Source organism: Corylus avellana, chromosome 9 (genome assembly GCF_965113065.1).
Source record: "Corylus avellana chromosome 9, dhCorAvel1.hap1.2, whole genome shotgun sequence".
Classification (NCBI taxonomy): domain Eukaryota; kingdom Viridiplantae; phylum Streptophyta; class Magnoliopsida; order Fagales; family Betulaceae; genus Corylus; species Corylus avellana.
In genome coordinates, this window is record NC_142498.1 from 22,115,555 (window position 1) to 22,141,571 (window position 26,017).

The following is a 26,017-nucleotide window of genomic DNA, read 5'->3' on the forward strand; positions in this document are numbered from 1 at the left end:
TGAATTTCCTAGTCCGGTGTGTTGGTTAGGGTTAGTCATCTACCCTTCGGTTCGGAATTGGGTGGTTTCCGAATTCTGGTTCAAAGGGAGATGAATCAGGAAATAGAGCCGAATTTCGTCCAATTCCATGCATAGTTGGAAATTTCAAGTCGGCTTGGAATTCAGTTTTACTGTCGGGTTGGGCCAGACCTTTTCTCGATCCATTGGTCGATATCATCGCACAACAGTCGAAACTCGAGTTTATGAGGGTTGTTGCCTACAACATGCTCAACGACCCTCGTAAGTCAGGATCTCTCTAAGTCTCTCTAGAGAGATCTTAGGCTATAAATAGACATTTGTTTTATTAATGAAAAAAATAATAATAATAAAATAATATATATTTTTAAAAATAAAAAATTAACAAAAAAAAAAAAAAGCTCTAAGGGGTGGTTGACCACCCCAGTTAAGACTGGCATGGCTTCGGCCACCTCAAACCAATGGTTTGGAGTGGCCGAAGCCACCCCCTTGGCCCTTGGGGATGGTCCAACCACCCCTAAGGGCTAAATTTAAAATTTAAAAAAAAAAAAAAAAAAAATTACAAAATTTGATTTGGTACTTGGGAGTGGCTGATCCACCCCCCAAGGGCCAGTTCCAATGACCAAATCTCTTTTCTTTTTTTTTTGATTTGGCTTTTGGGGTGGTTAGACCACCCCCAGCCCTAATTGGGGTGGCCGGCCACCCCTTAGTTTTTATTATTTAATTATTTTTATAACATATATTATTTAATTATTTTTTTATTAATGGGACAAATGTTCCATTTATGGCCTCAGAATCTCTCTATAGAGGTCTTGACCATTAATTGGATAGTCTTCAGTCTAAAATGGACTAGAGATGATCTTGTTCCGATGAAAAGGGGCTTGAGACGACAAAGTTTGTGAGTTCTGATTCCATCAAGAGACCCTTGAAGTTCATGTACAATCCTTACAATGTTGAGAACATCTTCGCTAGAGTTCCTGGATAGTGGACTAAGAGAGTGGTTTATTTTATTATTATTATTATTATTATTATTATTATTATTATCAAGTTGGATCAAAATTCATCAATTTTTTTTTTTGTTGGTAAAATGAATTATGAATTCAGACCCTACCCGGTTGAAATTCTAATACCCGTTACTGACCCCAAGCTTAAGCTTGTCGAGAACCGATCAAGTGGGTCAGATTTGGCATCATTAAACAGATTTTGCCAACCCTAATCTTGGTCAGTTTTTTTCTATTCAATATTTGGTAAGTTGATTTGTTGTAATTAACAACTCATTTGGAATTGGATTGAAGATTTCGGAAGAATTAAATGGTGGATATCATTTATCAATATTATAAGGAATCCTAACCCCCTCTAAACTATATTATTTCATTTCAATTAATTACCTATATGATTTCTGTTAAAGGTTAAAGGAAACTGGATGCCTGCATGTCACTATGGATAGAAAGGTCTTAGTAAAACAGAGTGTTCGATAAAAAAACATTTGAGATTGAGTTTTTTTGTTTTATGTTGAAAAAGTATTTTAATTTAACATAAATATGAAATTAATTCGGAATGTTTTATAAGTATATTGTGTTTGAAATTGTTTGGCGTGAAAAACAAAATTGTCGTTGCCAAAAGCCATGTGCATTACAATAATATCAATCAAGCAAGTCAATGATTTAGAAGTCAAAAAAGTGGGAGGCAATTCTACCAAACCAAGGTTTACACTTTTTTTTTTTTTTTTTGGTTACTTGTCTGCACAAAAGAGAGAGGGATATTCGAACTAGTAACATTCGCTTTATTAGGCGTAGTCCCAACTAATTGAGCTACTTCTTGAGGACGGATAATACCCTTTTTGAGTGAGTATTTTCTTCACATAATTGAGGATTTAAAGCTGACCAAGAGATTAAAAATTCTGATCACATGGAGGTTGATTTAAAATTAATCAATTGTAAACAGTTTTTGACAATTTCAAATGTCGCGTAATTGATATTCGATGAATCCATGATCGACTAGTGACCCATGAAACCTATCGTGATCATTGTAATTAAATGCCTAATCCTTTCAAGATTAAATTTTGGGTAAAGTCCACTTAACTCTTTCAAACTATCACCCCAATGACAATCTACTTCTCAAACTATCAATTACGATAATTTACCTCCCAAACTACCAAAACAATGACAATGTACCCTAATTTTAGCAAAATAACGAAATTACCATTACTAAAATAAAAAACAAAATACTAAAATTTAAATTTTTTTTTCAAAATTTTAAGGGTATTTTTGTCTTATTGAAAATTCTATAAGGGTAATTTTGTCATTTTGCTAGCATTGAAGGTACATTGTCATTGTTTTGGTAGTTTGGGGGGTAAATTATCCTGATTGATAGTTTTGGGGGTAGATTGTCATTGGAGTGGTAGTTTTAGGGAGTTAAGTGGACTTTACCCTTAAATTTTTCATATTTAATGTATATATTGTCATATTATTTATTTTTTTTTTTAAAAATGACATAAGACTATGTAAACTATTAAATGCAACAACATAAAATTTGAAGATCGACATTTTTTTTTTATAATAATTAAATAGGGAAAGGGTTACAAGTGATCAAAATACTGAAAATTGATGAACTCCCCTGGAATATACTAAAAAATGAAAATTAATAGTGCAAGTAAACAAATCAAAGTAGGAAATTAATCAAACAAATGACCCGTTCCTTTCTAAGGGACCGCACAAGGCAGTTACTAAAGCAAAAAGAGAACAACAAGAGTCACAAACCTCTCAAGGTTCACCAACACTAATTACAGGTGAAAGAACCTCAAGATGTCCAAACTCATCTATACCTCAGCCAAGGACCAACGTCAATCACCGAAAGAAAGTTGAAGCATAAAGCTGTCAAGGATCAAATGTGCGACTTTATTGTTGTTGCAGCAGTGACAATGCTGCTGCTTCTGCTCTTTCTCGCTTTCCTACTCGTTCCCTCAAGGTTAGGGCAACTTTTCAATCAAGATACAATAGTAAATGGCTCTAAGATGCTTGTTCCATCTACCTCTACTCAATGGCTTCATAGATTGTTGTTAACAAATCATATGGATATAACAAAAGAGTAATGCTATAAACTACACTTTTACACCATAATTATTTTACTCTAATAACGTGTCAATGCTAATTAGCAATTGATTTTTTTTTAAGAGTAATACTACTTAATTTCACTTTATCCTACCTCCATTTTACTGGGCTAATGGACATTGCCACATTAGCCCAATAAAATGATAGTGTATTATTGAGCATTTATTTTTTATTTGGTAACGAGGGTTGATTGACACTTGAAAGGATAAAAATATAATTTATAATATTACTCGTTGCGAAAATAGATCCCATCAGGCACTAATTTCTTCTTTGGGTTGAAAGATATGGCAATTTTAAGTGGATATAATTACAAATTAACATTATAGTTTCAAATGTGTCTTAATTTTGCTGTACTTGCACTCGATACAATTTTTAATATAATTTTCCTCTTTCTTAACAGAACTTACTTGAATAACTTGAGCTCATTTCCAACTAATTTGGGTAGAATTATTCCATGAGTGAGGGTTTGATGCTAAACATATGATCAAAAGACAAAGAGTAATGCTATATGTCATATAAATATTTCATGAATATTTTACAAAATTCAATAATCATTAAACATTGACACGTTTAATTTTGTGAAATATTTGTATGGAATCAATCCAGCGTTGCTTAAAAATGAAGAAAGAACCAAAAAAAAAAAAGAAGTGAGGATATTTCATAGTCCATGATAACAACTTGGAGGGCAGCCAGGGGCCAGGGCCAGGGCCAGCCACTGGCTAGCATCAACTTAGGAGGCAGTCCAAAACATGGCAACATAATTAGAACAAAATGGCAACACCGTAGACCACTTTATGCGCGACAGCGCCAACCCGCTTAAGCCCGAGCGGGCAAACGGCGTGAGTGCAATGTCAAAATGTTCTCATTCGCTCGACATACGCACGCCATTCTGGCTTCCCCCACTTTCTCAATTCCCCGATATACGCGCCGCCTCGCAAGTCTAGCTGTATTAAGTCACCGCTCGCGTCTACGCAACACTAAGCCACATTTCAAATCATTCAAATCTTTTCGTTGCTCTTCTTCGTGCTCGACCCGTACAATGGGATCCCTTGGTGCCCTAGACGAGCCACTGCAGTACCCGGTTGCTCGCAGAGACGAGTCCGTCGTGGAAGACTACCACGGAGTAAAAATCGCCGACCCTTACCGATGGTAATTGAACGAAATGGATTTCTCACTTCGTAATGCTTTGGTTGCTTCGATGGGAAATGTGTGAATATGATTAAAACATTTCTTTTTCGATTCAACTGGAGGTTTAATCCATGGGCTCGACAAGAAGAAATTTGTGTTATCTTTCACAGAAGAATCTTGAAAAGCGTTTCAAATTTTCCTTTTCGTAAATTTTATCGGGAAAATTTGCGAACAGATACGTTATTTTTAGGAACATTCAATGAAATTTGATTGGAACTACATTTTTTTTTTGTTTCTTCTCAATTGGTTAGGCTTGAGGATCCTGACGCAGAGGAAGTGAAAGAGTTCGTGCAGAAGCAGGTGAAATTGACAGGGTCGGTGCTCGAGAAGTGCGAGACGAGAGAGAAGCTTCGGGAGAAGATCACGAAGCTTTTTGACCACCCGCGTTACGATGCGCCTTTCAGGCGAGGGAACAAGTACTTCTACTTTCACAACACTGGGCTTCAAGCGCAGAACGTCCTCTACTTTCAGGTTCGTGTGCTGCAATTGGATTTAGTAGAGCTATATACGCCTTGTTTGGTTACGAATATTCACAGGAGAAGTTCTCTCTGTTTGTCATTCAGGATAGTTTGGATGGAGAACCTGAGGTTTTGCTGGACCCGAATGCGCTTAGCGAAGATGGAACTGTCTCTTTGAACACGCTCTCGGTTAGTGAGGATGCCAAATACTTGGCGTACGGGCTTAGCGCGAGCGGTAGCGATTGGGTGACAATCAAAGTAATGCGGGTTGAGGATAAGAAGGTTGAATCTGATACTTTATCATGGGTGAGTGTCTTTGTGCTTGTCTTATTCATCTAAAAAAGGAAAGAAAACAAAGGAGAGAGTGACTTTTTTGATAGAAAGAGAAGACAGACAAATGAAAGGGGTTATATATATATCTTTGCAGGTTAAATTTTCGTCCATCAGTTGGACCCATGATAGCAAAGGGTTTTTCTACAGCCGATATCCTGCTCCCAAGTACGTGATCATCAACAAGTTCTCACAGTTATGCAAAGTTTTGAAATTCTGACCGGTTGCCTCTTGGATGATCATGGGTTTTAAAATTTGCGCGTACCAATTTTTAGGGAAGAAAAAGAATTTGGAAAAAATCTATAGAAAATAAATTCGGGCAAGTTAAAAGAGAATATTGGAACTGCTTAAGACGAATTTTACTTGAATTTGAGTGGAGAAAAGAAGGAATCTCTAGACTATTTGCCAACCATGAACCATAGTAATGATATTGCGTATGTTTGAGCAGGATTAATTGGATTTAGTGCATCATATTTGTAATTTTATGGATTGTTGTATTGAATCCGTTATGATAGTGGTATTATGCTGTAGAGAGGGAGAAAATGTAGATGCTGGGACGGAGACTAATTCTAACCTTTATCATGAGCTATACTATCATTTCTTGGGTACGGATCAATCTGAAGATATTTTATGCTGGAGAGATCCTGAAAACGCTAAATACATGTTTGGAGCTAGTGTTACGGATGATGGGAAGGTAATTCATCTCTCATTTCATGGGTTTATGGTTATGTTGGATTTGTATCTGCTTTCTTATATTGATGTCAATCTAACTGCGTGATTCTCAACATTTTTTTAATGAAGTAAACATGTGACGTAGCATTTTCAATGTTGTTGTCGTATTTTGTATTATTATTTTTGGATAGTTTCTATCTTGTCATGGAAAGAGTACAATTTGGAGTTCCTCTATCCCTGAACGGTGTTTCGGATTTAGTGGTTATCAAACAAACAAAAAAAAGTGTTTCAGTTTTAGCATTAGAAATGAGCTTGTCCCAGAAAACCCAGAATTTCACTCTACGGTTTCAGGGAAAAAAAAAAATCCGAATTAGAACAAAGGCTTTTTGTACATGGGAAGGACTCGATGGCAGACTTGTATGAGAAATAGGTTTTTACTAGTAATTAGAGGATTGATTTGCTTACTTAGTGTGAGAATCAGTGCAAAGTTGTGCTGTAAGAGGTTATTTGTGGCAAGCCGACGGCATGCATCAGATTGAATACTGCGTTTTTTACATTTCTTTGTTATCTGTCTGACAAATGAGATGTTGAAGTGATAATTTAAGAGCCTCTGTGCAGGTTTAGTAACATGATCTATAATTTAAATGAAAGCTGACCAAAAAAACTTTAAAATCCTTTTTTTTTTTTTTTTTTCCGGATGAGGCACCATCATTATGCCATGTTGTTAGAGTCTTTCTACTTAAACAGTCTTTTCAGTAAGTGCCTACATGCATGTTTGTGCATGCATGAGCTAGAATGCCTAAATAATTTGGTTTAGATAAGAAATGCAAATGCAATTTCTTAAACTATTCTTTATTATTATTATTATTTTGGATTTTCACTGAACTGAATCCACTTTCATGTTATTGTGCAGTATGTTCTTCTGTACATTGATGAAGGTTGTGACCCTGTCAACAAATTTTATTACTGTGACTTGTCTGAACTTCCTAATGGCCTTCTAGGTTTGAAGGGGAAAAATGACTTGCCCCCATTTATTAAGCTTATTGATGAATTTGATGCACAATATCATGCTGTTGCAAATGATGACACCGTTTTTACTTTTCTGACAAATAAAGATGCTCCAAAATATAAGTTAACCCGAGTAGATTTGAAGGAACCAACTGTTTGGACTGATGTTATCCAAGAGGCTGAAAAGGATGTACTTGAATCAGCTAGTGCTGTTAATGGTAACCAAATGATTGTGAGTTACCTGAGCGATGTTAAGTATGTTCTGCAGATAAGGGACTTGAAATCAGGTTCCTTGCTGCATCAATTACCCATTGACATAGGGACAGTAAATGGGATTTCTGCAAGGCGTAAAGACAATGTGGTTTTTATTGGGTTTACTAGCTTTCTTGCCCCCGGTATAATTTATCAGTGCAATTTAGAATCTGAGGTTCCTGATATGAAGATATTTCGTGAAATTGTTGTTCCTGGGTTTGATCGCTCAGAGTTCCATGTCGATCAGGTAACTTTTATCATCTTGATGACCTAATCACTGTAATTTGCTTCTTCTTCACATTCACTTTGATGGTTAGGGGCATCTGCTCCTCTCTGTCTCTCTACTCTGCAGTATGTGTTTACTTGAATGGCTTTCTCATCTCCAGGTTTTTGTGCCTAGTAAGGATGGTACCAAGATACCGATGTTCATTGTGGCCCAAAAGAATATTCATTTGGATGGATCACACCCCTGTTTGTTATATGGATATGGTGGATTTAACATTAGTCTTACACCATCATTCAGTGTTGGTCGTATCGTACTCACACGGCATCTAGGTGCTGTTTTCTGCATAGCAAACATTCGTGGTGGTGGAGAGTATGGAGAGGAATGGCATAAAGCGGGTTCACTTGCAAAGAAGCAAAATTGCTTTGATGACTTCATTTCTGCTGCTGAATACCTTATATCTGCTGGTTATACCCAACCCAAAAAGTTGTGTATAGAAGGTGGAAGCAATGGTGGGCTTCTTGTTGGGGCTTGCATAAATCAGGTATTGCTGTATTAGATGGTGCTATTGCTTGATTGTATCCTTGATTCTATCTCTTGTCATAGTCATTTTGAGTGCTTTGATTAAATTACTTTCTTTTTTTGGCAGAGACCTGATCTTTTTGGTTGTGCTTTGGCTCATGTTGGTGTTATGGACATGCTGCGATTCCATAAGTTCACAATTGGTTAGCTTAAATCTATTGGTTTCACTAGTTAACACTTTTGAATCATGTACTGAATTAGCTTGCTTTCTAGGCCATGCATGGACTACTGATTATGGTTCTTCAGACAAGGAGGAAGAGTTTCATTGGATAATCAAGTGAGTAAATCTTATCCTATGCTAAGTATCTGATAGGAAGCTTACAGTACTTCACATCATCGCTTCAAAACTTTAATTTGTAATTTTCTACCACATTATGAGAACCTCGAAAACTATCAACTTTTCTCGATCTTGTGATATTGGACTTGAAAGTTCAATTTATTGATTGCTATTCAATTCAGTGTATGTGATTGTGTATGCTCACTTTTACCTCACAGTTCTAGCATTATCCATATTGATTTTTCTTTCTTGATTCAATGCTCCATGATATAATTTACCTTGTTCAGATTTTGTTTGCCATGATTATCTTATGTTCTAAGAGGCTTGGATTGTATTAGATATTCGTCATTAGTACGTATCATTACCTTTTTGTTTTGGACTGCTCCTTTTTTGCACTTTTAACATATTTTTACTTATTAAAACAACCATTTTATATTTTGTTTCTACTGAAACAGTATATTATGGAATTGTTTTGTTAGGCTTCTTCACATAGGAGAGTTTGGATGTTACTCACTGTTGATTTTATTGGGTTTTCTCTTAGGTATTCTCCACTGCATAATGTCAGGAGACCTTGGGAAAAGCATCCGGATCAACCTTCCCAGTATCCACCCACAATGTTGTTGACCGCTGATCATGATGATAGGGTTGTGCCATTGCACTCACTGAAGTTATTAGCGGTTAGTCCTTTATCTTTAGCAGAAAACTTGGAAGTTTTACTAGCCCTTTCTTCTCTAAGTGCGATGTAAGAATGATGTATTACGTATTATTGTTTATTCATTTTCTGTCTATGTAGTCGCATTTTAGATTTTCTTCTATGATGCCATTATCATCATTATTAGTTACTCATAAATGTGCTACAACTCATGCATTATGCATATAAAAGGGCAGTGCTTGATTAGCAGGTATTGGAAATTTATGAACTACATGTCTAGCTCGCTCTTCGCTGTACCCATTGTAGATATGCATCTTGCACGTGTGTTATTTAATTTTCTTTGCTTGTTTTTTTCCTCTTCTGAAAATGGTTTCTATTCGTTGTCAGACCATGCAATATGTTCTGTGCACAAGCTTGGAGAAAAGCCCCCAGATCAATCCTATCATTGGTCGCATTGAGTGTAAGGCAGGGCATGGAGCTGGACGTCCTACACAAAAAATGGTAACATTTAATTATATATTTTTCCTTAGTTGTTGTGTGTTTTTGTCTGCTTGTGAATTATCGGTCGTGGGGTCTTCTACTTGCAGATTGATGAAGCTGCTGACCGGTACGGTTTTATGGCCAAGATGTTGGATGCATCATGGATTGAGTAGATTCCATTAGTTGAAGAAAGTGAAGCCTTGGCGGGAGGCTGGATATGATGCACATCTGCCCAAGGCTGAATCTTTTATTTTTACCAACCTTTTTTTTCCTTTTTCTTTTTAAGCATAACTACAAAGGAAATAAAGGAAATCATGGTTGTCTTTTTTGGCATTTTATACTACGATTGTTAGGAATTATTTTTAACAATTCATATGCAAAAGGAATATGTGCGACTCTCCTTGGCTGTCCGAGGCAATCAATTGAAATAACTATTCATTCTATTCTGCAACTCAAAACGATACTCATCCGGGGCTTGTCCTAATCTGAAACACCAGAGGATGTGGGAAGTGTGCATGCTTGGCAAATTCGTGGAGACATCTCTCTTTTGATCAGTTGCAAAAAGCTATTTGTAGCAGAAACTCTCTAACTGCAATGGCACATTCAAAATCTTAGAACCACGTAAAAAACAACGGGCGTGCTGAAACTAATACTGGTGAAATGACCTCATTCTGTCTGAAAACAGTCCATTTTCACATCTGTAACATCAAGTTGAACTATCTCTGCTCTGCAACCTAGGATGGATCCAACGCTGCAAAACGAAAAACGAAAAAGAGTCATACCTCTTTAAATAAAGACTTGATGATAAGCCATTACCCATTGTCTTTGATTCTCACATTTTCTTCAGTAATTGCATTAGAAAGTGTTCTAGCATGCATCTGGTACCAATATGATAAAACCATGATCCCAAGAAGTTGGATGTTTGTAAACAGATGCAATTTAGATATAGGTCAAAATACGATTTTAGTCCCTAAATTATCGATTCTGTAAAACTTAGTCCTCAAAATTATGAAAACACCCCAATGTTAACCTTTCCTTGCCATCATTAGCCTGTGGAATTGGCTGATGGCTTTGTCCCACCTGTCCCTACATTGCTAACATGGCACATTAAGCCACAATTGGATTCATAAAATCAGAGAAGATGGGGGCCATATCACCAATTCAAGAAGAGGTAGTACAAAACCATCAACCAAAAAGCCAATTCTGTTGGGCCAGCGATGGGAAGGCAAGATTGGACCAGTACCGGAAGGCAAGACAAGGGTAACATTAGGGACTAAGTTAAAATCTAATACATAGTCCAGGGGCCATAATTGTACTTTAACCTTATAAATATTATCATATCCAAATCAACAGCACCAGCAAGGGTAGCATTGTGCAGAGCCAAAATGCCATAGAACAGTCCATTTACTACAACAAACTGGACCCTTAACAATAAAGCAAAAAAAAAAAAAACTATTTTTTTCTTGGATAAGTAATTGACTGAAGGGGAGAAACAAACTAGGGCTTCCGTTTCATGAGGCATGGTCCTTAGCCGATTGAGCTATCTTGGGGTTAAAAACAGCTAAATTGGAATGATATAAATCATAGTAAAGCAATTGATGTGATAGGTAATACAGTGAAATCATTTTCTGATTCAATATAAAAGGTTACATATCATACCTAGGATGTGTACGCCCAAGATCCCCATGGACAAACTCCTTGATATATGTTCCAGCCTGAATTCCAAATACCAGCATTAGTGTTTTGTGTTTGTCATATATGAACTCAGGAAATCAGTCTTTCATGCAACTAAGAGTGGTCAAACTCTTCATAAAACTCGTTGTGGTCTGAGCCAAGTCCTTTTATTGTGCATGCCATTTATAAAGCAGAAATAATATAGCTTAAGATTTTAATGGTATCTTCTGCTCTTTAAAAGCTTAAGCACCCTTTAAGAAGCCCCATCATTTTTTTTAAAATTATAAACAGAACCATTAAAATCTAACATATCCTATTATAAATCAACAAAATTCAAATGTATGTTGTATAACCAGAGATTGGGATTAAGGTTAAAATGGATCTGGTTAACCATAATTCATCGATTTGGTTAAAATCACAAATATAATGTTGGTATACAAGTATATTGGTATCAAAGTAAAATAAATTACACTACCTGGGTGCATAGATGCAAAAGAAAATATTGAGAACTTCCACCAATCCTCTCAATTTTCATCCTAAATTTTGAAAAGAAAAAGAAGATTTAGATATTATGAATATAGCCAAAACAGCAGATCTTAAAACAAGCTATGCTACATATTAGTAAGGCTCCAACCAATGTATTATCTTTTCACGTTCTAATGGACTTCGACGATGAAGCACCCTTATTGGGGTCCTCTGCAAAATTTTCTGTATGGAACAAAAGCAGATTACAAGTAACTTTTATTAGGAAAATAAGCTTTGTAAGGGCAGCCTTATCTAGAGTAATTCCAGTTGCGAAGAAACTAAGAAGAAAAGATATGACAATGGATAGAAGTATCAAAAAAGCAGATAAAAAGATTCTCTCATTCAACAAGGACAGGTAAAACTGAATATTGCTAAAGGCTCCATGTGTAAATTCAGAGACATCCTGATCATTATGTTCATAAGGACCTGTAGCTCTCTCACTTCGATTGCCCCATAGTACTTGAATATATACTTAAATATAGAGCAGATTGATGCCTTTCCAGACAGTGAGCAGAAGTCCTTATAAAAGTAACTTATGAAGATATGGCTGTGTCTAGACATAGAAATAAGCAACTAATGCATCCTTTCTCTTTGGGTTTCCAGAATGAATAATGTCTTAACAATATTTATTGGAACTCAAAAAAAGCAAGACATAATATCCCCTAATCAGCATGTTCTTGATAGACTAACCCCTGCCCGAGGTACAGGATGATTTCCATGGGAGAGAGGCATGTTTGCATTACCAGTTAGTACTAGCCCTTTCATTTGTTCCTATCTCCTATTTTTTTCCAGAGAATTAGTTCGTCAATTGACTGTACACATTCATGAACTCAATTAAGATTGCACTACAGAACTGATGAACAGGACATGTAATTTCCATAATTCCTACAGGATACTTTTCCCTTGTACTGCTTCATGCAAAATTCCATTGAAGTAGAGCATCACAAGGGGTATCATGTTCAAAACTTTAACACAATAAAAAGATATGAAAAAGAGAAGATTTATAAAGATATGAAGATCGCAAACAACTCACTGTGTCCTTGAGTGAGGATATAGACTCCAAGTCTTCATCCTCGAGTGCGCGCGATATCCACACTAGTGCAGCATATTGCTTCTGCTCGAGATACGTGACAGTAAAAATAAGAATCCAGGTCTAATTTTGTAAATGTATTTCAAAACATCATGCAAATAAACATACAGGTATGAAAATATAGTGAACAATGAATTGGTATTATTTATATAAAATAAGATTATATAAACACAAACCTGCTTCTCTGCTTCTCCTTCATGTATCAGGGTCCACCCTTCATTGCCTACAACTTTCAAATTTTTTACCCCAACCTGCATCCAAAGGGTACTCATAGTTATCACAATTTTTAATAATAATAATAAGTGACACATCAAATCGGCATTGAACTTACCAATTTATTTTCCAAGTCATTTATCTTTATTTCTATTTCTTTGACAAGTGCCTCGGATGGTATATGGCGGGCATTTTGTATCTCAACCAGGAAAGGCCTACCTGAACCCAACATTCGAACCTGAAAAGAGAAGTGCCATTATTCAGGACTTCATTCATTTAGCTCAACATTGAAGTAAGGAAAGCAGATCTTTACATCGATATCCTCTCTTCCAGCAGCATGAAACTTATGATTGTCACCTTTACACATAGGAACGATGTTGCTACCTATTATCTCCTACAAATAAGCACATTACTCTATCAGTTTTTCACCCGTCATTCCATAAAAGCAACTCAATTAGAATATAACGGCCATGACAGAAAGAATAGATGGTACCTCAACCGATGCTTCTCCCATTCTTTCATCATCAATGATCCATCGTGTTTGACTCACATTTCTCGAGTACTGCAATACAAAGAGTAATACAGTGACATTCTGTGGGTACTGCAGTACAAATACTAATAGCACGGATTGTAAGTTGCACAGTGTACACCTTTCATGTTCAATTAACCATCAAATATTGCTTTGCCACTAAGAATAAACTTTCAAGTATCGAGTAACATTGTAAGAAAAGATGCTCCACAATGTACCCATAGATATCATGATGTATGTGCCCATCTTTAATAGAAAAATGTTCATGCAGGAACTTTTCTTGATGTGTAAAAATGAATCATAATGGATGATTCAGGATCATATCCACACACGACAGCTTGCTAGCACAATATATTCTCTTGCCGAGGCGTCTGCTTCCATGTAAGTAATGTGACCACATGATGTTTATGTAGGGTGTTGGCCTCACTATTTAAATTAAAACATGTCATACCCTCTCTTTAGACTTCTTTTGCTTTTTTCTTGGCCTATATTTAAGATTTGGATGACGTTAAGAACACATGCACCATGGAAAACCCCTTGCAAACAGAAAGGGTCTTATTCCACCATTGAGGGGGTACTTTCATCTTATTGCTCTTCAACAGTTTCGGTGGATGACGCAGTTGATCATTATCTCCACAGCATGCAAAAACTGGGAACAATCCTTGCACCTTCACAGCATCTCTATGGTAAGCTACTTATTGACTAGTAATTTCACTACCCTTTGTAGTACATCAACTCCCTCTTCTCTTCTTTTCTTCCAAGTTTAACCTCATCAATATGCTTCTTATTATTGTAGAAGTAACAAGGAAAGAAACTGTTTCCTTCTTAAACTGAAAAGATTAGAAATCAAGCAACATAAACAATATTTGGAATGTTGAATGTAACACATAAGATTTAGACATAGCCATGAGGTTAAAATTGATAGACTAGACACCAAACACACTAAAATCCCGCATATTTAATTGCTAAAATAAATATTCCTAACGAAGAAACTAAATTCTTTATAGCAATTGTTCACCTTCATGTATCTCCCACCAAAGTAGATAGGTGTTCTGTGGCATAGAAGCACCAAGTGGCAGGCCTCATTGACCTAGACAATTAGATAACCCAAACAATGTCAGGACCATATTAAATCTAACAACCAACCAAAGCAAAATAGTCTAATAAATCAATCAGCACAACAACATGAACTGCAGTGACTTCAAATCCAGTTCGTGATTGAAATTAAAAAGGCAACCCATTTATACTAACTTGTACAAAGAGTAAGACCACCCAGCACTTGTCTCTTTCTTATTATGAAATCAAAATGATCGTCTTTTAACCATTAATTTCAAACTGCCTTTGCCACATCGTTCAGTACAGAATTAGAATGATACCAGCTGGTAAGAGAAGCATTCTCCTATTTCAGTCATAAATAGAAGCTGGTGCAATAACTAATTCATAAACTTGATAGTCCTCAAAGTGTTAAGATCATTTATATATTGAGTTGGTAGAAAAACCATACAAAACACCAGCCTTATAGTGAAGCTCTAGGCCAGAAGGAGCAAAATAATTACCTTCTCTTGTGGAAATTTAAAGCACTGAGAAGACCCATTATCTTGCAAACCATCAAAAGACCTTTCAATTGTCACATCAGCTAAACCAGAGCATTCAATGTCCCCAACTACACAATCATCAATAGAGTCTGCACTGTTTCCGGTGCCTGTATCAATCAGCAAAGTTAATTCAGCATTCAAAGTCAAGGTATAATGCAAATAAACTAGTGATCAAAATGAATAAAATTTGGACATTAGTCATAGTTTTGGGGCCTAATCTGGAATATATTAGCCAGAGGATTATAGTGTTCTTATGAATAATGAATATCCACACACACACACACACATATTAGCCAGAACGGGGCCTTATCTGGAATATATTAGCCAGAGGATTATAGTGTTCTTATGAATAATGAATACACACACACACACACACCGAACACAAATACTTCACATATATATACCGAATGACAAATACTGTATATACCTTGAACGACAAATACAGTAATTACAAAAACCACACACACACATATATACTGAACAACAAATACTGTATATACCTTGAACGACAAATACAGCAATTACAAAAACTACACACACACACACATATATATACCTTGAACGACAAATACAATAATTACAAAAACTTGGAACCTGGAACTCCACCTCCCTCCTACCATTCATCAGGCTTTAACTTTAGCACTTAAGAGTGACAAGTATAGAGATCACTGAATTCATTCATTAAACATCTCAAATTGAAAAAGAGATAGAAAGCATGTATCTTTCCCAATCATGGTTGTAATTCTCCACAAAATCTTCAGAATCAGATTATCTTCCAATACATAAATCCAAACCTGAAATCTAATTCTGACAGAACTTGTATAATTATATACCTTAATGTAGCAATTTTTTAAAGATAAATTCTTATTTAGGATAGTTAGGAAACATCTCAATCTTCAAACTTAGTTTCCCAATAAAATCAGAACATAAATTAGAACCACATGGACATGGCATTAGATGGCTTTTAAACTTGAAAACAGAGCAATAACATTGTGTGATACAGAATTAAGGGGTGTTTTACTTATGGCTTTCATAATGAACCAACAAGAACACTTGGGGTTGATATAAATCTTTACATGCCTGTATTTTTTCTCTTGCAACCCTGTGTGCTCACTGCAACACTCTGAACCATTTTTGATGCTTTAGAGTGAGTGTATGTCAAACGGATCCGGAAAGCACTCATACCTGATTTACAATCCTGTGAAACTATTAATTTTCATAATATATAAATAAAAAATACGAGAATTCAAAACATTCTCAACCCTTTCGAATCCTAGGAATTTTCAGTACAGGAAGTGAATCTTTACTCACCAGCAATGCTTCAAGGGGTTGTGTCAAGTAGAATTTTAAGGCATCCTTTGCAGATATACATTGAGAAAGTGACCTCCCTTGGAACCAAAGTTCAGAACCATACTTGCTTTTCATGTACAACCTACAAAAATTGGAAATTGAAACGATTGTCACCAAGTCATAATAGTTATATTAATGGGCAAAAAAAACCCCCAGAAAATGTACCAAAACAGATATCAGTGTTACCAGGGGGAAAATAATAGTGACAAGAGCCCTCCATGAATATTAGAACATTTTCAGTCCTAAAGAACTTTAAAAGGTTGCTGACAAGCATAATAAGTATGATAAGACTTTCTTTCTTTAGATAGCAAAAAGGATTAACCCAATTTTAAGCACCCCATCTTTCGAATTTGACAAGGACAGGTACCACTACTTACACGTACTTGGGGTTTTAATTAGAGATTACACAGCTTCAGCATGACAACAATTCTTACCAAAATAAGTGTTCGTTTTCAAGGATAAGTGGAGGTATGGACACTTCAAGGCAGAAGCTATCAATCTGATAGCCCTCTCGCTTTACCAGCTCAGAAACCGCAACAGCCATATCATTAGCGCTTTTTTTCACCACCATTTCTTTGTCATCGCAATACGTGAACTGCAAAATACCTAAACAAAGGGTGCAAAGCTCTGCCTCGACTTCCAATTCCTCAGAAGTGGGCCTTCTGCTCGAGTCTTCATGTTCTTTAAGAACTGAACTCAATATCGACGGTGAGAGCGAGGAGCAAGAATAAATATTATCTCGGGTCCCAAACAGCCGAAATATGCATCGGCAGCATACCTACAATGCAACAAAATATCATAAAATCGCATGAATCATTGAAATTTTCCTATAAAAGACATTTAATCTATTTCCACGTAGAGCGATGAACTAATATCTATCAACGGTGGATCCACTGGCATCAACAACACAATCTATCAATTCGGTTTTCGCAATTCTAGACATATAAACCGACTGTGATCAATTTCACCGAGTAATTTCACATTCGTTAAGTTTCTATTGAGCATTGAAGCTATTACCTAGACAACGACATTAAGTATCAGGGTTTTCATAACCATATAATTATGCTCAATAATTAAATACTACAATTCTTTTTTCCTTTCCAAAGTAATCCAACCAAGCTTTTATGAGTCGCTTCAAAGAAGGAAAACAAATTCAAAAATCGTTCAAGAAAACTCAGAAACCCTAAGAATCGCAAAAGAACGAACCCCGATGGACACCAAGTCCTTCACGACGTGTGAAGGCAAGCCTTGTAGGACGTCGTGGAGAGCCCGCGCAATGTCATCGCCGGTGCTGTCTTGGCATTCCACTGTGGCGGAGATAACATGCGCTGGCTCAGAGTCGAGGCTAACCTGCGCCGTTTCGGTGTCGTTCGCCATTCCACTTTCACAACGGCTCTCTCGGAAGACAATGGCGGCTGAGCTTACTAGCTTGGTCGAGGAGAGTGGATGGGGAAGTCTTAGGCACCCCGAGTCACTTTTTCATACTGTACGTCAACGTGATCTTGATCGTTTCATTTGTGTACTTTTTTCTTTTCCTAAGTCGTTCGATTAAGATTCTTGCAATTCTTAATATTTAAGCCATTTGTGGAACAAACGGCTGAAAAAGAGCAACATCATTAATTATAAGAGAAAACTTAAATATAAAAACATGCATGATCATAATCGGCCACCCAATGTGTGGTAAACCAACCCCATAGAGTGGTCTGGTCACTTTTACAAAGGTGGGCAACTACTCCCATTAGCCTGAAAATATTTTGTTTCACTATTTCATATGATAGTTTTTAATAATGGTTAATTTAAGATTTGATTGGCACTATGGATATGATAGTTTTTAATAATGATTAATTTAGGAATTGATTGGCACTATTGACACGTAAGTTGGGTGAGATAATGATGGGATAAAAGTGTAATTTTCAACTTTACTCTTTTTTATCACGGAAAAGGATCCTCTTCATTCCAAAAAACCCTTCAAAATACACTAAATGAAGGAAATTAAGGAATTTTGAAATGGAGAGGATCCAATTCCTTTTATCACATGGAGCCCACGTACTCAAGGTCTTAAACACTCTAATCACCTTAGACAAGTAAACCCATCAAAAGTCTCACAATCACAGTTAGGCTGGCTGCAACTCGGATAGGGGATTGCAGCCAATCCCGATCCATTAGAGCACCCCTGACCAAAAAATCGTTTAAAGCATCCAAAAATGAAGACTAAACCATCACACCAATAAGGGCATGAACAGACATTATTTTCGTAGCCAGTTGTGAAAGAGGAGCAGAATTGAATTTTAAACACTAATTTTAAGAGATGAGAAAGCTCATGACAAATGAGTACCCTCATATTATCGAAGGCTCTTTCTTGTATGCTATTATAAACAACAATATTAGGCTTCTATAGCCACTACTGAACACGCCCTCTTTCGACAACAAAATCCAGAAAGTATTATTTTGACCACATGAAAATAGAATCAAAGGTCTGTATGTTTATTATGCACTAAACTAATTCACGATGCTGAAGTTAAACGATGGACATCCACATAGCCAGATAGCACAGCCTGGTTTCGTTCTTTCACCTTCACCTGATATATAACCCTGCAGATTTAAACAATGATCTCACTTTCCCATGCATTTAGATGGAAGACTAATAGAAGGTAATATTTGAATCCATCTGGTTACCCAAAAAAAAAAAAAAAACCCATGTTCTCATGAATGGCACAAAAAAGGTTCTACCTTAAGCCTTCAAGCCACATTTCAGTGATCAAAGTTTCTCCAGGGTACACGTGCAAAAGGAACCGTGCTGATATGTTTTTGACCAAGTTTGGGTCTCCTCGGCAGAGACATTTAATGATTGCCCTTACTGCAAACCCGAGTGCGCATAACCCATGCAATATTGGGCGTGAGAATCTAGACAAAATGTTAGAACGAAAGAAAGTTAGGTAAACACAATACTTCAGGGTTCATTTGGATAATTCGCATGACAATAAAGCCAACTCCATGTCATGTAATGCAGCCATGACCACAAAATGATGGTGAACTGCAATAGAAAGTCATTTCGTAAATCCCAGTAAAACCCTCAAGTATACAATAGAAACAAGCTCACTCAAATGCCATGTGGATGCATAATTTCTCCTACCACACTCTCTAATGATCAGGAAGACAAAATTGGATTTGAACAAGAGAATAATGATCCTAATTCGTACAGATATAGACCTATATGTTTCAATAAGTTATAAATGTAGACTACTAGTTGACTGCAAAATATGCTCGCCGGAGTGGTTGAGACCGAGTTCGCAGGTTTGATTCATGTGATTGAAGATTGAAGTCCAGCTAGATTTTCTGGCTAATAAAGATAACTAATATTTAGTTGTTAATTTGTTTTCTTCGCAGTCCAAACACAGCCAAAAAGACAAAAACAAGATCATTATGGTGGGTGCACAAACCAGATCCCAATTGAAACCAAAACTTGAATAAAAGATCAGTTATGCAATTAAGGGGAGTATGGAAGTACCAACCCTGCAATTTTCGCAACTATAGGATCTGAATGCAAAGGATTATAGTCACCAGCAAGCCTATACAGCAATGCCTGCAGAACAACACCAAAATAGCATTATTATTTAAGTCTCTCTCTCCACATTCAGAATAATGAATTTGACAAAATTTGTAGCATATAAACTAAAACAAAACCATGGCATTAATAATCAGCCATTATGCAGCTCCAGCTCCAGCAATAATGAAATAAATGATGCATGCCTGAGATGGTTGGGTACAATCCTCAAACACCATAAATGGTTGACTTTCTGGGATTTTCACAGCTGAAACCTTGTCGGTTGAATAGTTTGAGTAGGAATACGGCTCAGATGATTTTGAGAAGCCGCCAGCACCCCGCAGAAAGAAAGTAATCCTGCAAAGAAATATTCTAGCTCAGTCACTTGCACAGAAGAGTTGACCAAGGTTTAAAGAGAACTTACCGGTTCATGCATAATAATTCACCAGACTCTTTCTCATAGCTTTTTGTCTCGATCTCAAGAATAGCTGCTTTACCTAAACAAAATTCAAACAAGGAAGAAGTCCCTATATCACTACTTATGAAATCACCACTACATTCTTTAACCAAAATAAGAAAGGGGAAAAAGAGAAGCTACAAAAAGTATAACCCATTTTCTCAAGCACGCCTTTATTTCTCAACTTCATATAGAAGAATTCTGATTAATAGAACAAGGGCATATTTAAGATGGCCAACTCCTTAGTCATACAAAACACAAACGCACGTGCATACACACACAAAATGTGTGTATAATATATATATATATATATATATATATATATATATATATATATATATATACACAGAAACTTGCTAAATTAGTAATGTTTCCGCTAACAAATACAGACCTTTATCATGCAATCCTGCAAGACTGACTTTATTGTATATCTGCATCAACAATATAGTGACATATGAAATTCAATATAATCTTAAGGAAACAACTGGAAAAGAAATAAAAGAAGAGAAACTATCAACATTGTGTGTGGACACATTATCTAGACCCAACAGGAATGAAAGAGGCTTGATTTCCACCAAAATTCTAGAGTTGGATCACAGGGGACCAGGCAGAAGGAAGCCAAAAGTATTACACATTCAGGAATATTATGAAGCATCATTAACAGCTTCAGGTCAGAAATCATACACATGCACTTGAAGGAAATGGCTTGTGTAATTCTATGTATTGCTGTCCATGCAGTAGAAGACGTGGATCAAATCTGGTAGCAAGGAAAAACCAGAAATGTCCATTAGTTTTCCTCCACGTACCAAAAACGCTAGAAACTATACAAGGAGAATACTGAATCACTCAAAAAGAGCATTTTCCATATGAAACATGTATGGCAAAACCTTCCAATTTCTCATATGCAATTAGTACTTACTGCAACCCTGGCAGATTAATAAGATTTCCATTCGAAAATAGAGCAGCAAATGTTGGCAAGACCTACAAAGAAAGATATATATATCAATATATCATAGCTATATAATAACCAACAACATGCTAAGTGTCTGTTCGGTTTAGCGGTTTCAATTGTATGGTTTTAAAAAATAATAATTTCAAAACGCAGTTATTAAAAATGTAAATTTTCAAAATATGATAAAATCGCAGTTCAGAAACCACACTCGTCATAACTTAGCAACAAAATCAATCAATGATAATCGTGATAATAACAATTTCATAAGAAAATAACTAGAAAGCACTAGCTTATTTCAATAGTGGATGAATTAACAATACCTGAACAAATTGTTGCCCACCTTCATGGTAAACATACTTAAGCTCGTCGACATCAAGGGCGTCCCGCGCGCACGCTCCAACGCCCAAGGCATAGAGCACTACATCTCTGATCACAAGAAATATACCATTAAAATGCCAACGCAAAGAAATGATAAAAACATTAGAAACGCTTAGAACTGTTACAGTTGAACTTCACCTTTCGGTGTAGGTGTATGTCGTCTGAGGTCCGTAGATACCGCGTGTGCAACAAAGTAGAAAAGAAATATTAAGCAACAAAACAAACAAACAATCTTCAAGAAAACCAAACCAATTCAGAGTGATTGAGAAGAGACATACCTCAGGGAATTTGTAAGAACGAATTAGGTCGGGATCAAATTCTGAAGTGTCCGCCATCAGTGGCCGTGATAGTGCTTAATTCCTCCGAAGCGCTGTAAAAGCAAATGTATCCAGACCGAAATTGAGTTATCGGATTCCCCAAAACTATAAATAATATAAAAAGTACTCCTGTCGGATTGGATAGAGAAGTTGACGGAACGACCCTTGTGGCAAGGCAAAGTCTTACCTTCTATTTACTAGGTTTTTTTCTCCTAATAAGTAACGGATCCGGAGCCCATTTTGGTTTCTTCTCCAAATGTGAACATCTTTTTCTTGTGGGTCGGAAATTCGGAATTCCCAATAATTGGGGAATTTTTCTCCTAGTGTTATTATTTGTATTTGTTGGGACAAATGAGCCTTCCACTCAATCAAGAGGCTCTCTCTTAAGGATCCAAATCCTCTTCAATTCATAATGAATCAAAAAGTATTTAACTGAAGATTGGGATCTCCAACAATAACCATGGGGTGCCGAACCACCCCCTAAGGCCCCATGAGGTGGCATCGGCCACCCCCTAGGGCAAAATGGGGTGGCCGAGCCACCCTATGTTTTTTAATAAATTTTTTTATTATTATTTTATTTTATATTTATTTTTAAAATTTAAATAATATTTTATCATTTTATATAAAGTGGGATACGTGATAAATTTCTAGCTGTTGGATGGAGAATGGATGGTCATGATTTAAACAACAATATTAGGCTTTTATAGCCACTTACTGAACACGCCCTCTTTCGACAACAAATTCCAGAAAGTATTATTTTGACCACATGAAAATAGAATCAAAGGTCTGTATGTTTATTATGCACTAAACTAATTCACAATGCTGAAGTTAAACGATGGACATCCACATAGCCAGATAGCACAGCCCGGTTTCGTTCTTTCACCATCACCTGATATATAACCCTGCAGATTTAAACAATGATCTCACTTTCCCATGCATTTAGATGGAAGACTCATAGAAGTTAATATTTGAAGCCATCTGGTTACTAAAAGAAAAAAAAAAAAAAAACCATGTTTTCATGAATGGCACAAAAAGGTTCTACCTTAAGCCTTCAAGCCACATTTCAGTGATCAAAGTTTCTCCAGGGTACACATGCAAAAGGAACCGTGCGGATATGTTTTTGATCAAGTTTGGGTCTCCTCGGCAGAGACATTTAATGATTGCCCTTACTGCAAACCCGAGTGTGCATAACCCATGCAATATTGGGCGTGAGAACCTAGACAAAATGTTAGAACGAAAGAAGTTAGGTAAACACAATACTTCAGGGTTCATTTGGATAATTCGCATGACAATAAAGCCAACTTCATGTCATGTAATGCAGCCATGACCACAAAATGATGGTTAACCGCAAAAGAAAGTCATTTCGTAAATCCCAGTAAAACCCTCAAGTATACAATAGAAACAAGCTCACTCAAATGCCATGTGGATGCATAATTTCTCCTATCACACTCTTTAATGATCAGGAAGACAAAATTGGATTTGAACAAGCAAATAATGATCCTAATTTGTACAGATATAGACCTATATGTTTCAATAAGTTATAAATGTAGACTACTAGTTGACTGCAAAATATGCTCGCCGGAGTGGTTAAGACCAACTTCGCAGGTTTGATTCATGTGATTGAAGATTGAAGTTCAGCTAGATTTTCTGGCTAATAAAGATAACTAATATTTAGTTGTTAATTTGTTTTCTTCGAAGTCCAAACGCAGCCAAAAAGACAAAAACAAGATCATTATGGTGGGTGCACAAACCAGATCCCAATTGAAACCAAAACTTGAATAAAAGATCAGTTATGCAATTAAGGGGAGTATGGAAGTACCAACCCTGCAATTTTCGCAACCATAGGATCTGAATGCAAAGGATTATAGTCACCAGCAAGCCTATACAGCAATGCCTGCAGAACAACACTAAAATAGCATTATTATTTAAATCTCTCTCTCCACATTCAGAATAATGAATTTGACAAAATTTGTAGCATATAAACTAAAACAAAACCATGGCATTAATAATCAGCCATTATGCAGCTCCAGTTCCAGCAATAATGAAATAAATGATACATGCCTGAGATGGTTGGGTACAATCCTCAAACACCGTAAATGGTTGACTTTTTGGGATTTTCACAGCTGAAACCTTGTCGGTTGAATAGTTTGAGTAGGAATACGGCTCAGATGATTTTGAGAAGCCACCAGCACCCCGCAGAAAGACAGTCATCCTGCAAAGAAATATTCTAGCTGAGTCACTTGCGCAGAAGAGTTGACCCAGGTTTAAAGAGAACTTACCGGTTCATGCATAATAATTCCCCAGACTCTTTCTCATAGCTTTTTGTCTCGATCTCAAGAATAGCTGCTTTACCTAAACAAAATTCGAACAAGGAAGAAGTCCCTATATCACTACTTATGAAACCACCACTACATTCTTTAACCAAAATAAGAAAGCGGAAAAAGAGAAGCTACAAAAAGTATCAGCCATTTTCTCAAGCACGCCTTTATTTCTCAACTTCATATAGAAGAATTCTGATTAATAGAACAAGGGCATATTTAATATGGCCAACTCCTTAGTCCTACAAAACACAAACGCACGTGCATACACACACAAATGTGTGTATAATATATATATATATATATATATATATATATATATATATATATATACACAGAAACTTGCTAAATTAGTAATGTTTCCGCTAACAAATACAGACCTTTATCATGCAATCCTGCAAGACTGACTTTATTGTATATCTGCATCAACAATATAGTAACATAAGAAATTCAATATAATCTTAAGGAAACAACTGGAAAAGAAATTAAAAAAAAAAACAATAGAAGATTTTACACTTTATAGCAGACAGCTAATAAAAAGAAGAGAAACTATCAACATTGTGTGTGGACACATTATCTAGACCCAACAGGAACGAGAGAGGCTTGATTTCCACCAAAATTCTAGAGTTCGATCACAGGGGACCAGGCAGAAGGAAGCCAAAAGTATTACACATTCAGGAATATTATGAAGCATCATTAACAGCTTCGGGTCAGAAATCATACACATGCACTTGAAGGAAATGGCTTGTGTAATTCTATGTACTGCTGTCCATGCAGTAGAAGACGTGGATCAAATCTGGTAGCAAGGAAAAACCAGAAATGTCCATTAGTTTTCCTCCACGTACCAAAAACGCTAGAAACTATACAAGGAGAATACTGAATCACTCAAAAAGAGCATTTTCCATATGAAACATGTATGGCAAAACCTTCCAACTTCTCATATGCAATTAGTACTTACTGCAACCCTGGCAGATTAATAAGATTTCCATTCGAAAATAGAGCAGCAAATGTTGGCAAGACCTACAAAGAAAGATATATATATATATCAATATATCATAGCTATATAATAACCAACAACATGCTAAGTGTCTGTTCGGTTTAGCGGTTTCAATTGTAAGGTTTTAAAAAATAATAATTTCAAAACGCAGTTATTAAAAATGTAAATTTTCAAAATATGATAAAATCGCAGTTCAGAAACCACACTCTTCATAACTTAGCAACAAAATCAATCAATGATAATCGTGATAATAACAATTTCATAGGAAAATAACTAGAAAGCACTAGCTTATTTCAATAGTGGATGAATTAACAATACCTGAACAAATTGTTGCCCACCTTCATGGTAAACATACTTAAGTTCGTCGACATCAAGGGCGTCCCGTGCGCACGCTCCAACGCCCAAGGCATAGAGCACTACATCTCTGATCACAAGAAATATACAATTAACACGCCAACGCAAAGAAATGATAAAAACATCAAAAACGCTTAGAACTGTTACAGTTGAACTTCACCTTTCGGTGTAGGTGTATGTCGTCTGAGGTCCATCGATCCCGCGTGTGCAACAAAGTAGAAAAGAAATATTAAGCAACAAAACAAACAAACGATCTTCAAGAAAACCAAACCAATTCAGAGTGATCGAGAAGAGACAAACCTCAGGGAATTTGTAAGAACGAATTAGGTCGGGATCAAATTCTGAAGTGTCCGCCATCAGTGGCCGTGATAGTGCTTAATTCTTCCCAAGCGCTGTAAAAGCAAATGTATCCAGACCGAATTTGAGTTATCGGATTCCCAAAAACTATAAATAATATAAAAAGTACACCTGTCAGAT

The 26,017-nt window shown here is 36.3% G+C and overlaps 4 protein-coding genes across 4 annotated transcripts; 1 reads left to right on the forward strand and 3 right to left on the reverse strand.

The window, feature by feature from the left end:
• The first annotated feature begins 3,911 nt into the window (after positions 1-3,911).
• On the forward strand, positions 3,912-9,698 carry LOC132189007 (uncharacterized). Its single transcript, XM_059603471.2, has 12 exons — positions 3,912-4,274; positions 4,565-4,784; positions 4,877-5,077; positions 5,199-5,269; positions 5,633-5,795; positions 6,687-7,280; positions 7,420-7,800; positions 7,906-7,981; positions 8,052-8,115; positions 8,657-8,792; positions 9,155-9,268; positions 9,355-9,698. The coding sequence occupies exons 1-12, from the start codon at positions 3,982-3,984 to the stop codon at positions 9,418-9,420; spliced, it is 2,379 nt and encodes a 792-aa protein (XP_059459454.2). The 5' UTR covers positions 3,912-3,981; the 3' UTR covers positions 9,421-9,698.
• On the reverse strand, positions 9,551-17,710 carry LOC132189009 (Pseudouridine synthase family protein). Its single transcript, XM_059603472.2, has 16 exons — positions 17,430-17,710; positions 16,658-17,001; positions 16,185-16,305; positions 15,954-16,071; positions 14,835-14,980; positions 14,297-14,368; positions 13,243-13,311; positions 13,063-13,143; positions 12,868-12,987; positions 12,713-12,787; positions 12,480-12,560; positions 11,556-11,629; positions 11,397-11,457; positions 10,907-10,962; positions 9,913-9,998; positions 9,551-9,836 (listed from the first exon to the last, which is right to left on the reverse strand). The coding sequence occupies exons 1-15, from the start codon at positions 17,598-17,600 to the stop codon at positions 9,914-9,916; spliced, it is 1,674 nt and encodes a 557-aa protein (XP_059459455.2). The 5' UTR covers positions 17,601-17,710; the 3' UTR covers positions 9,551-9,836; position 9,913.
• Positions 17,711-18,485: 775 nt separating this feature from the next.
• On the reverse strand, positions 18,486-22,434 carry LOC132189011 (enoyl-CoA hydratase 2, peroxisomal-like). Its single transcript, XM_088510472.1, has 12 exons — positions 22,059-22,434; positions 21,833-21,924; positions 21,693-21,715; positions 21,497-21,602; positions 21,144-21,205; positions 20,909-20,981; positions 20,616-20,655; positions 20,192-20,264; positions 19,974-20,124; positions 19,736-19,806; positions 18,954-19,127; positions 18,486-18,815 (listed from the first exon to the last, which is right to left on the reverse strand). Exons 2-12 carry the CDS (start codon positions 21,887-21,889, stop codon positions 18,728-18,730), a joined length of 918 nt encoding a protein of 305 aa, XP_088366598.1. The 5' UTR covers positions 21,890-21,924; positions 22,059-22,434; the 3' UTR covers positions 18,486-18,727.
• A 98-nt stretch (positions 22,435-22,532) lies between these two features.
• On the reverse strand, positions 22,533-26,017 carry LOC132189012 (enoyl-CoA hydratase 2, peroxisomal). The gene is made up of 11 exons (XM_059603479.2): positions 25,841-26,017; positions 25,701-25,723; positions 25,505-25,610; positions 25,148-25,209; positions 24,913-24,985; positions 24,570-24,609; positions 24,151-24,223; positions 23,933-24,083; positions 23,695-23,765; positions 22,914-23,087; positions 22,533-22,773 (listed from the first exon to the last, which is right to left on the reverse strand). The coding sequence occupies exons 1-11, from the start codon at positions 25,895-25,897 to the stop codon at positions 22,686-22,688; spliced, it is 918 nt and encodes a 305-aa protein (XP_059459462.1). The 5' UTR covers positions 25,898-26,017; the 3' UTR covers positions 22,533-22,685.

What these genes read in the sequence shown, in the direction of transcription:
- LOC132189007 (XM_059603471.2), top strand. Translation starts at nt 3,982, where the DNA reads ATGTTCTCATTCGCTCGACATACGCACGCCATTCTGGCTTCCCCCACT. An exon ending in AGCCGATATCCTGCTCCCAA is followed by an intron (nt 5,270 to 5,632) that starts GTACGTGATCAT and finishes ATTATGCTGTAG; the next exon opens with AGAGGGAGAAAATGTAGATG. An exon ending in GAGTTTCATTGGATAATCAA is followed by an intron (nt 8,116 to 8,656) that starts GTGAGTAAATCT and finishes GTTTTCTCTTAG; the next exon opens with GTATTCTCCACTGCATAATG.
- LOC132189009 (XM_059603472.2), bottom strand. Translation starts at nt 17,600, where the DNA reads ATGGCGAACGACACCGAAACGGCGCAGGTTAGCCTCGACTCTGAGCCA. An exon ending in GAAAACGAACACTTATTTTG is followed by an intron (nt 16,306 to 16,657) that starts GTAAGAATTGTT and finishes CAATTTTTGTAG; the next exon opens with GTTGTACATGAAAAGCAAGT. An exon ending in TATCCTCACTCAAGGACACA is followed by an intron (nt 11,630 to 12,479) that starts GTGAGTTGTTTG and finishes TGTTCCATACAG; the next exon opens with AAAATTTTGCAGAGGACCCC.
- LOC132189011 (XM_088510472.1), bottom strand. Translation starts at nt 21,889, where the DNA reads ATGGCGGACACTTCAGAATTTGATCCCGACCTAATTCGTTCTTACAAA. An exon ending in CATTTCCTTCAAGTGCATGT is followed by an intron (nt 20,656 to 20,908) that starts GTATGATTTCTG and finishes TTGTTGATGCAG; the next exon opens with ATATACAATAAAGTCAGTCT. An exon ending in GAATTATTATGCATGAACCG is followed by an intron (nt 20,125 to 20,191) that starts GTAAGTTCTCTT and finishes ATTTCTTTGCAG; the next exon opens with GATTACTTTCTTTCTGCGGG.
- LOC132189012 (XM_059603479.2), bottom strand. Translation starts at nt 25,897, where the DNA reads ATGGCGGACACTTCAGAATTTGATCCCGACCTAATTCGTTCTTACAAA. An exon ending in ATGGTTGCGAAAATTGCAGG is followed by an intron (nt 23,088 to 23,694) that starts GTTGGTACTTCC and finishes CATTTTGTCTAG; the next exon opens with GTTCTCACGCCCAATATTGC. An exon ending in ATGTGGCTTGAAGGCTTAAG is followed by an intron (nt 22,774 to 22,913) that starts GTAGAACCTTTT and finishes TTAAATCTGCAG; the next exon opens with GGTTATATATCAGGTGATGG.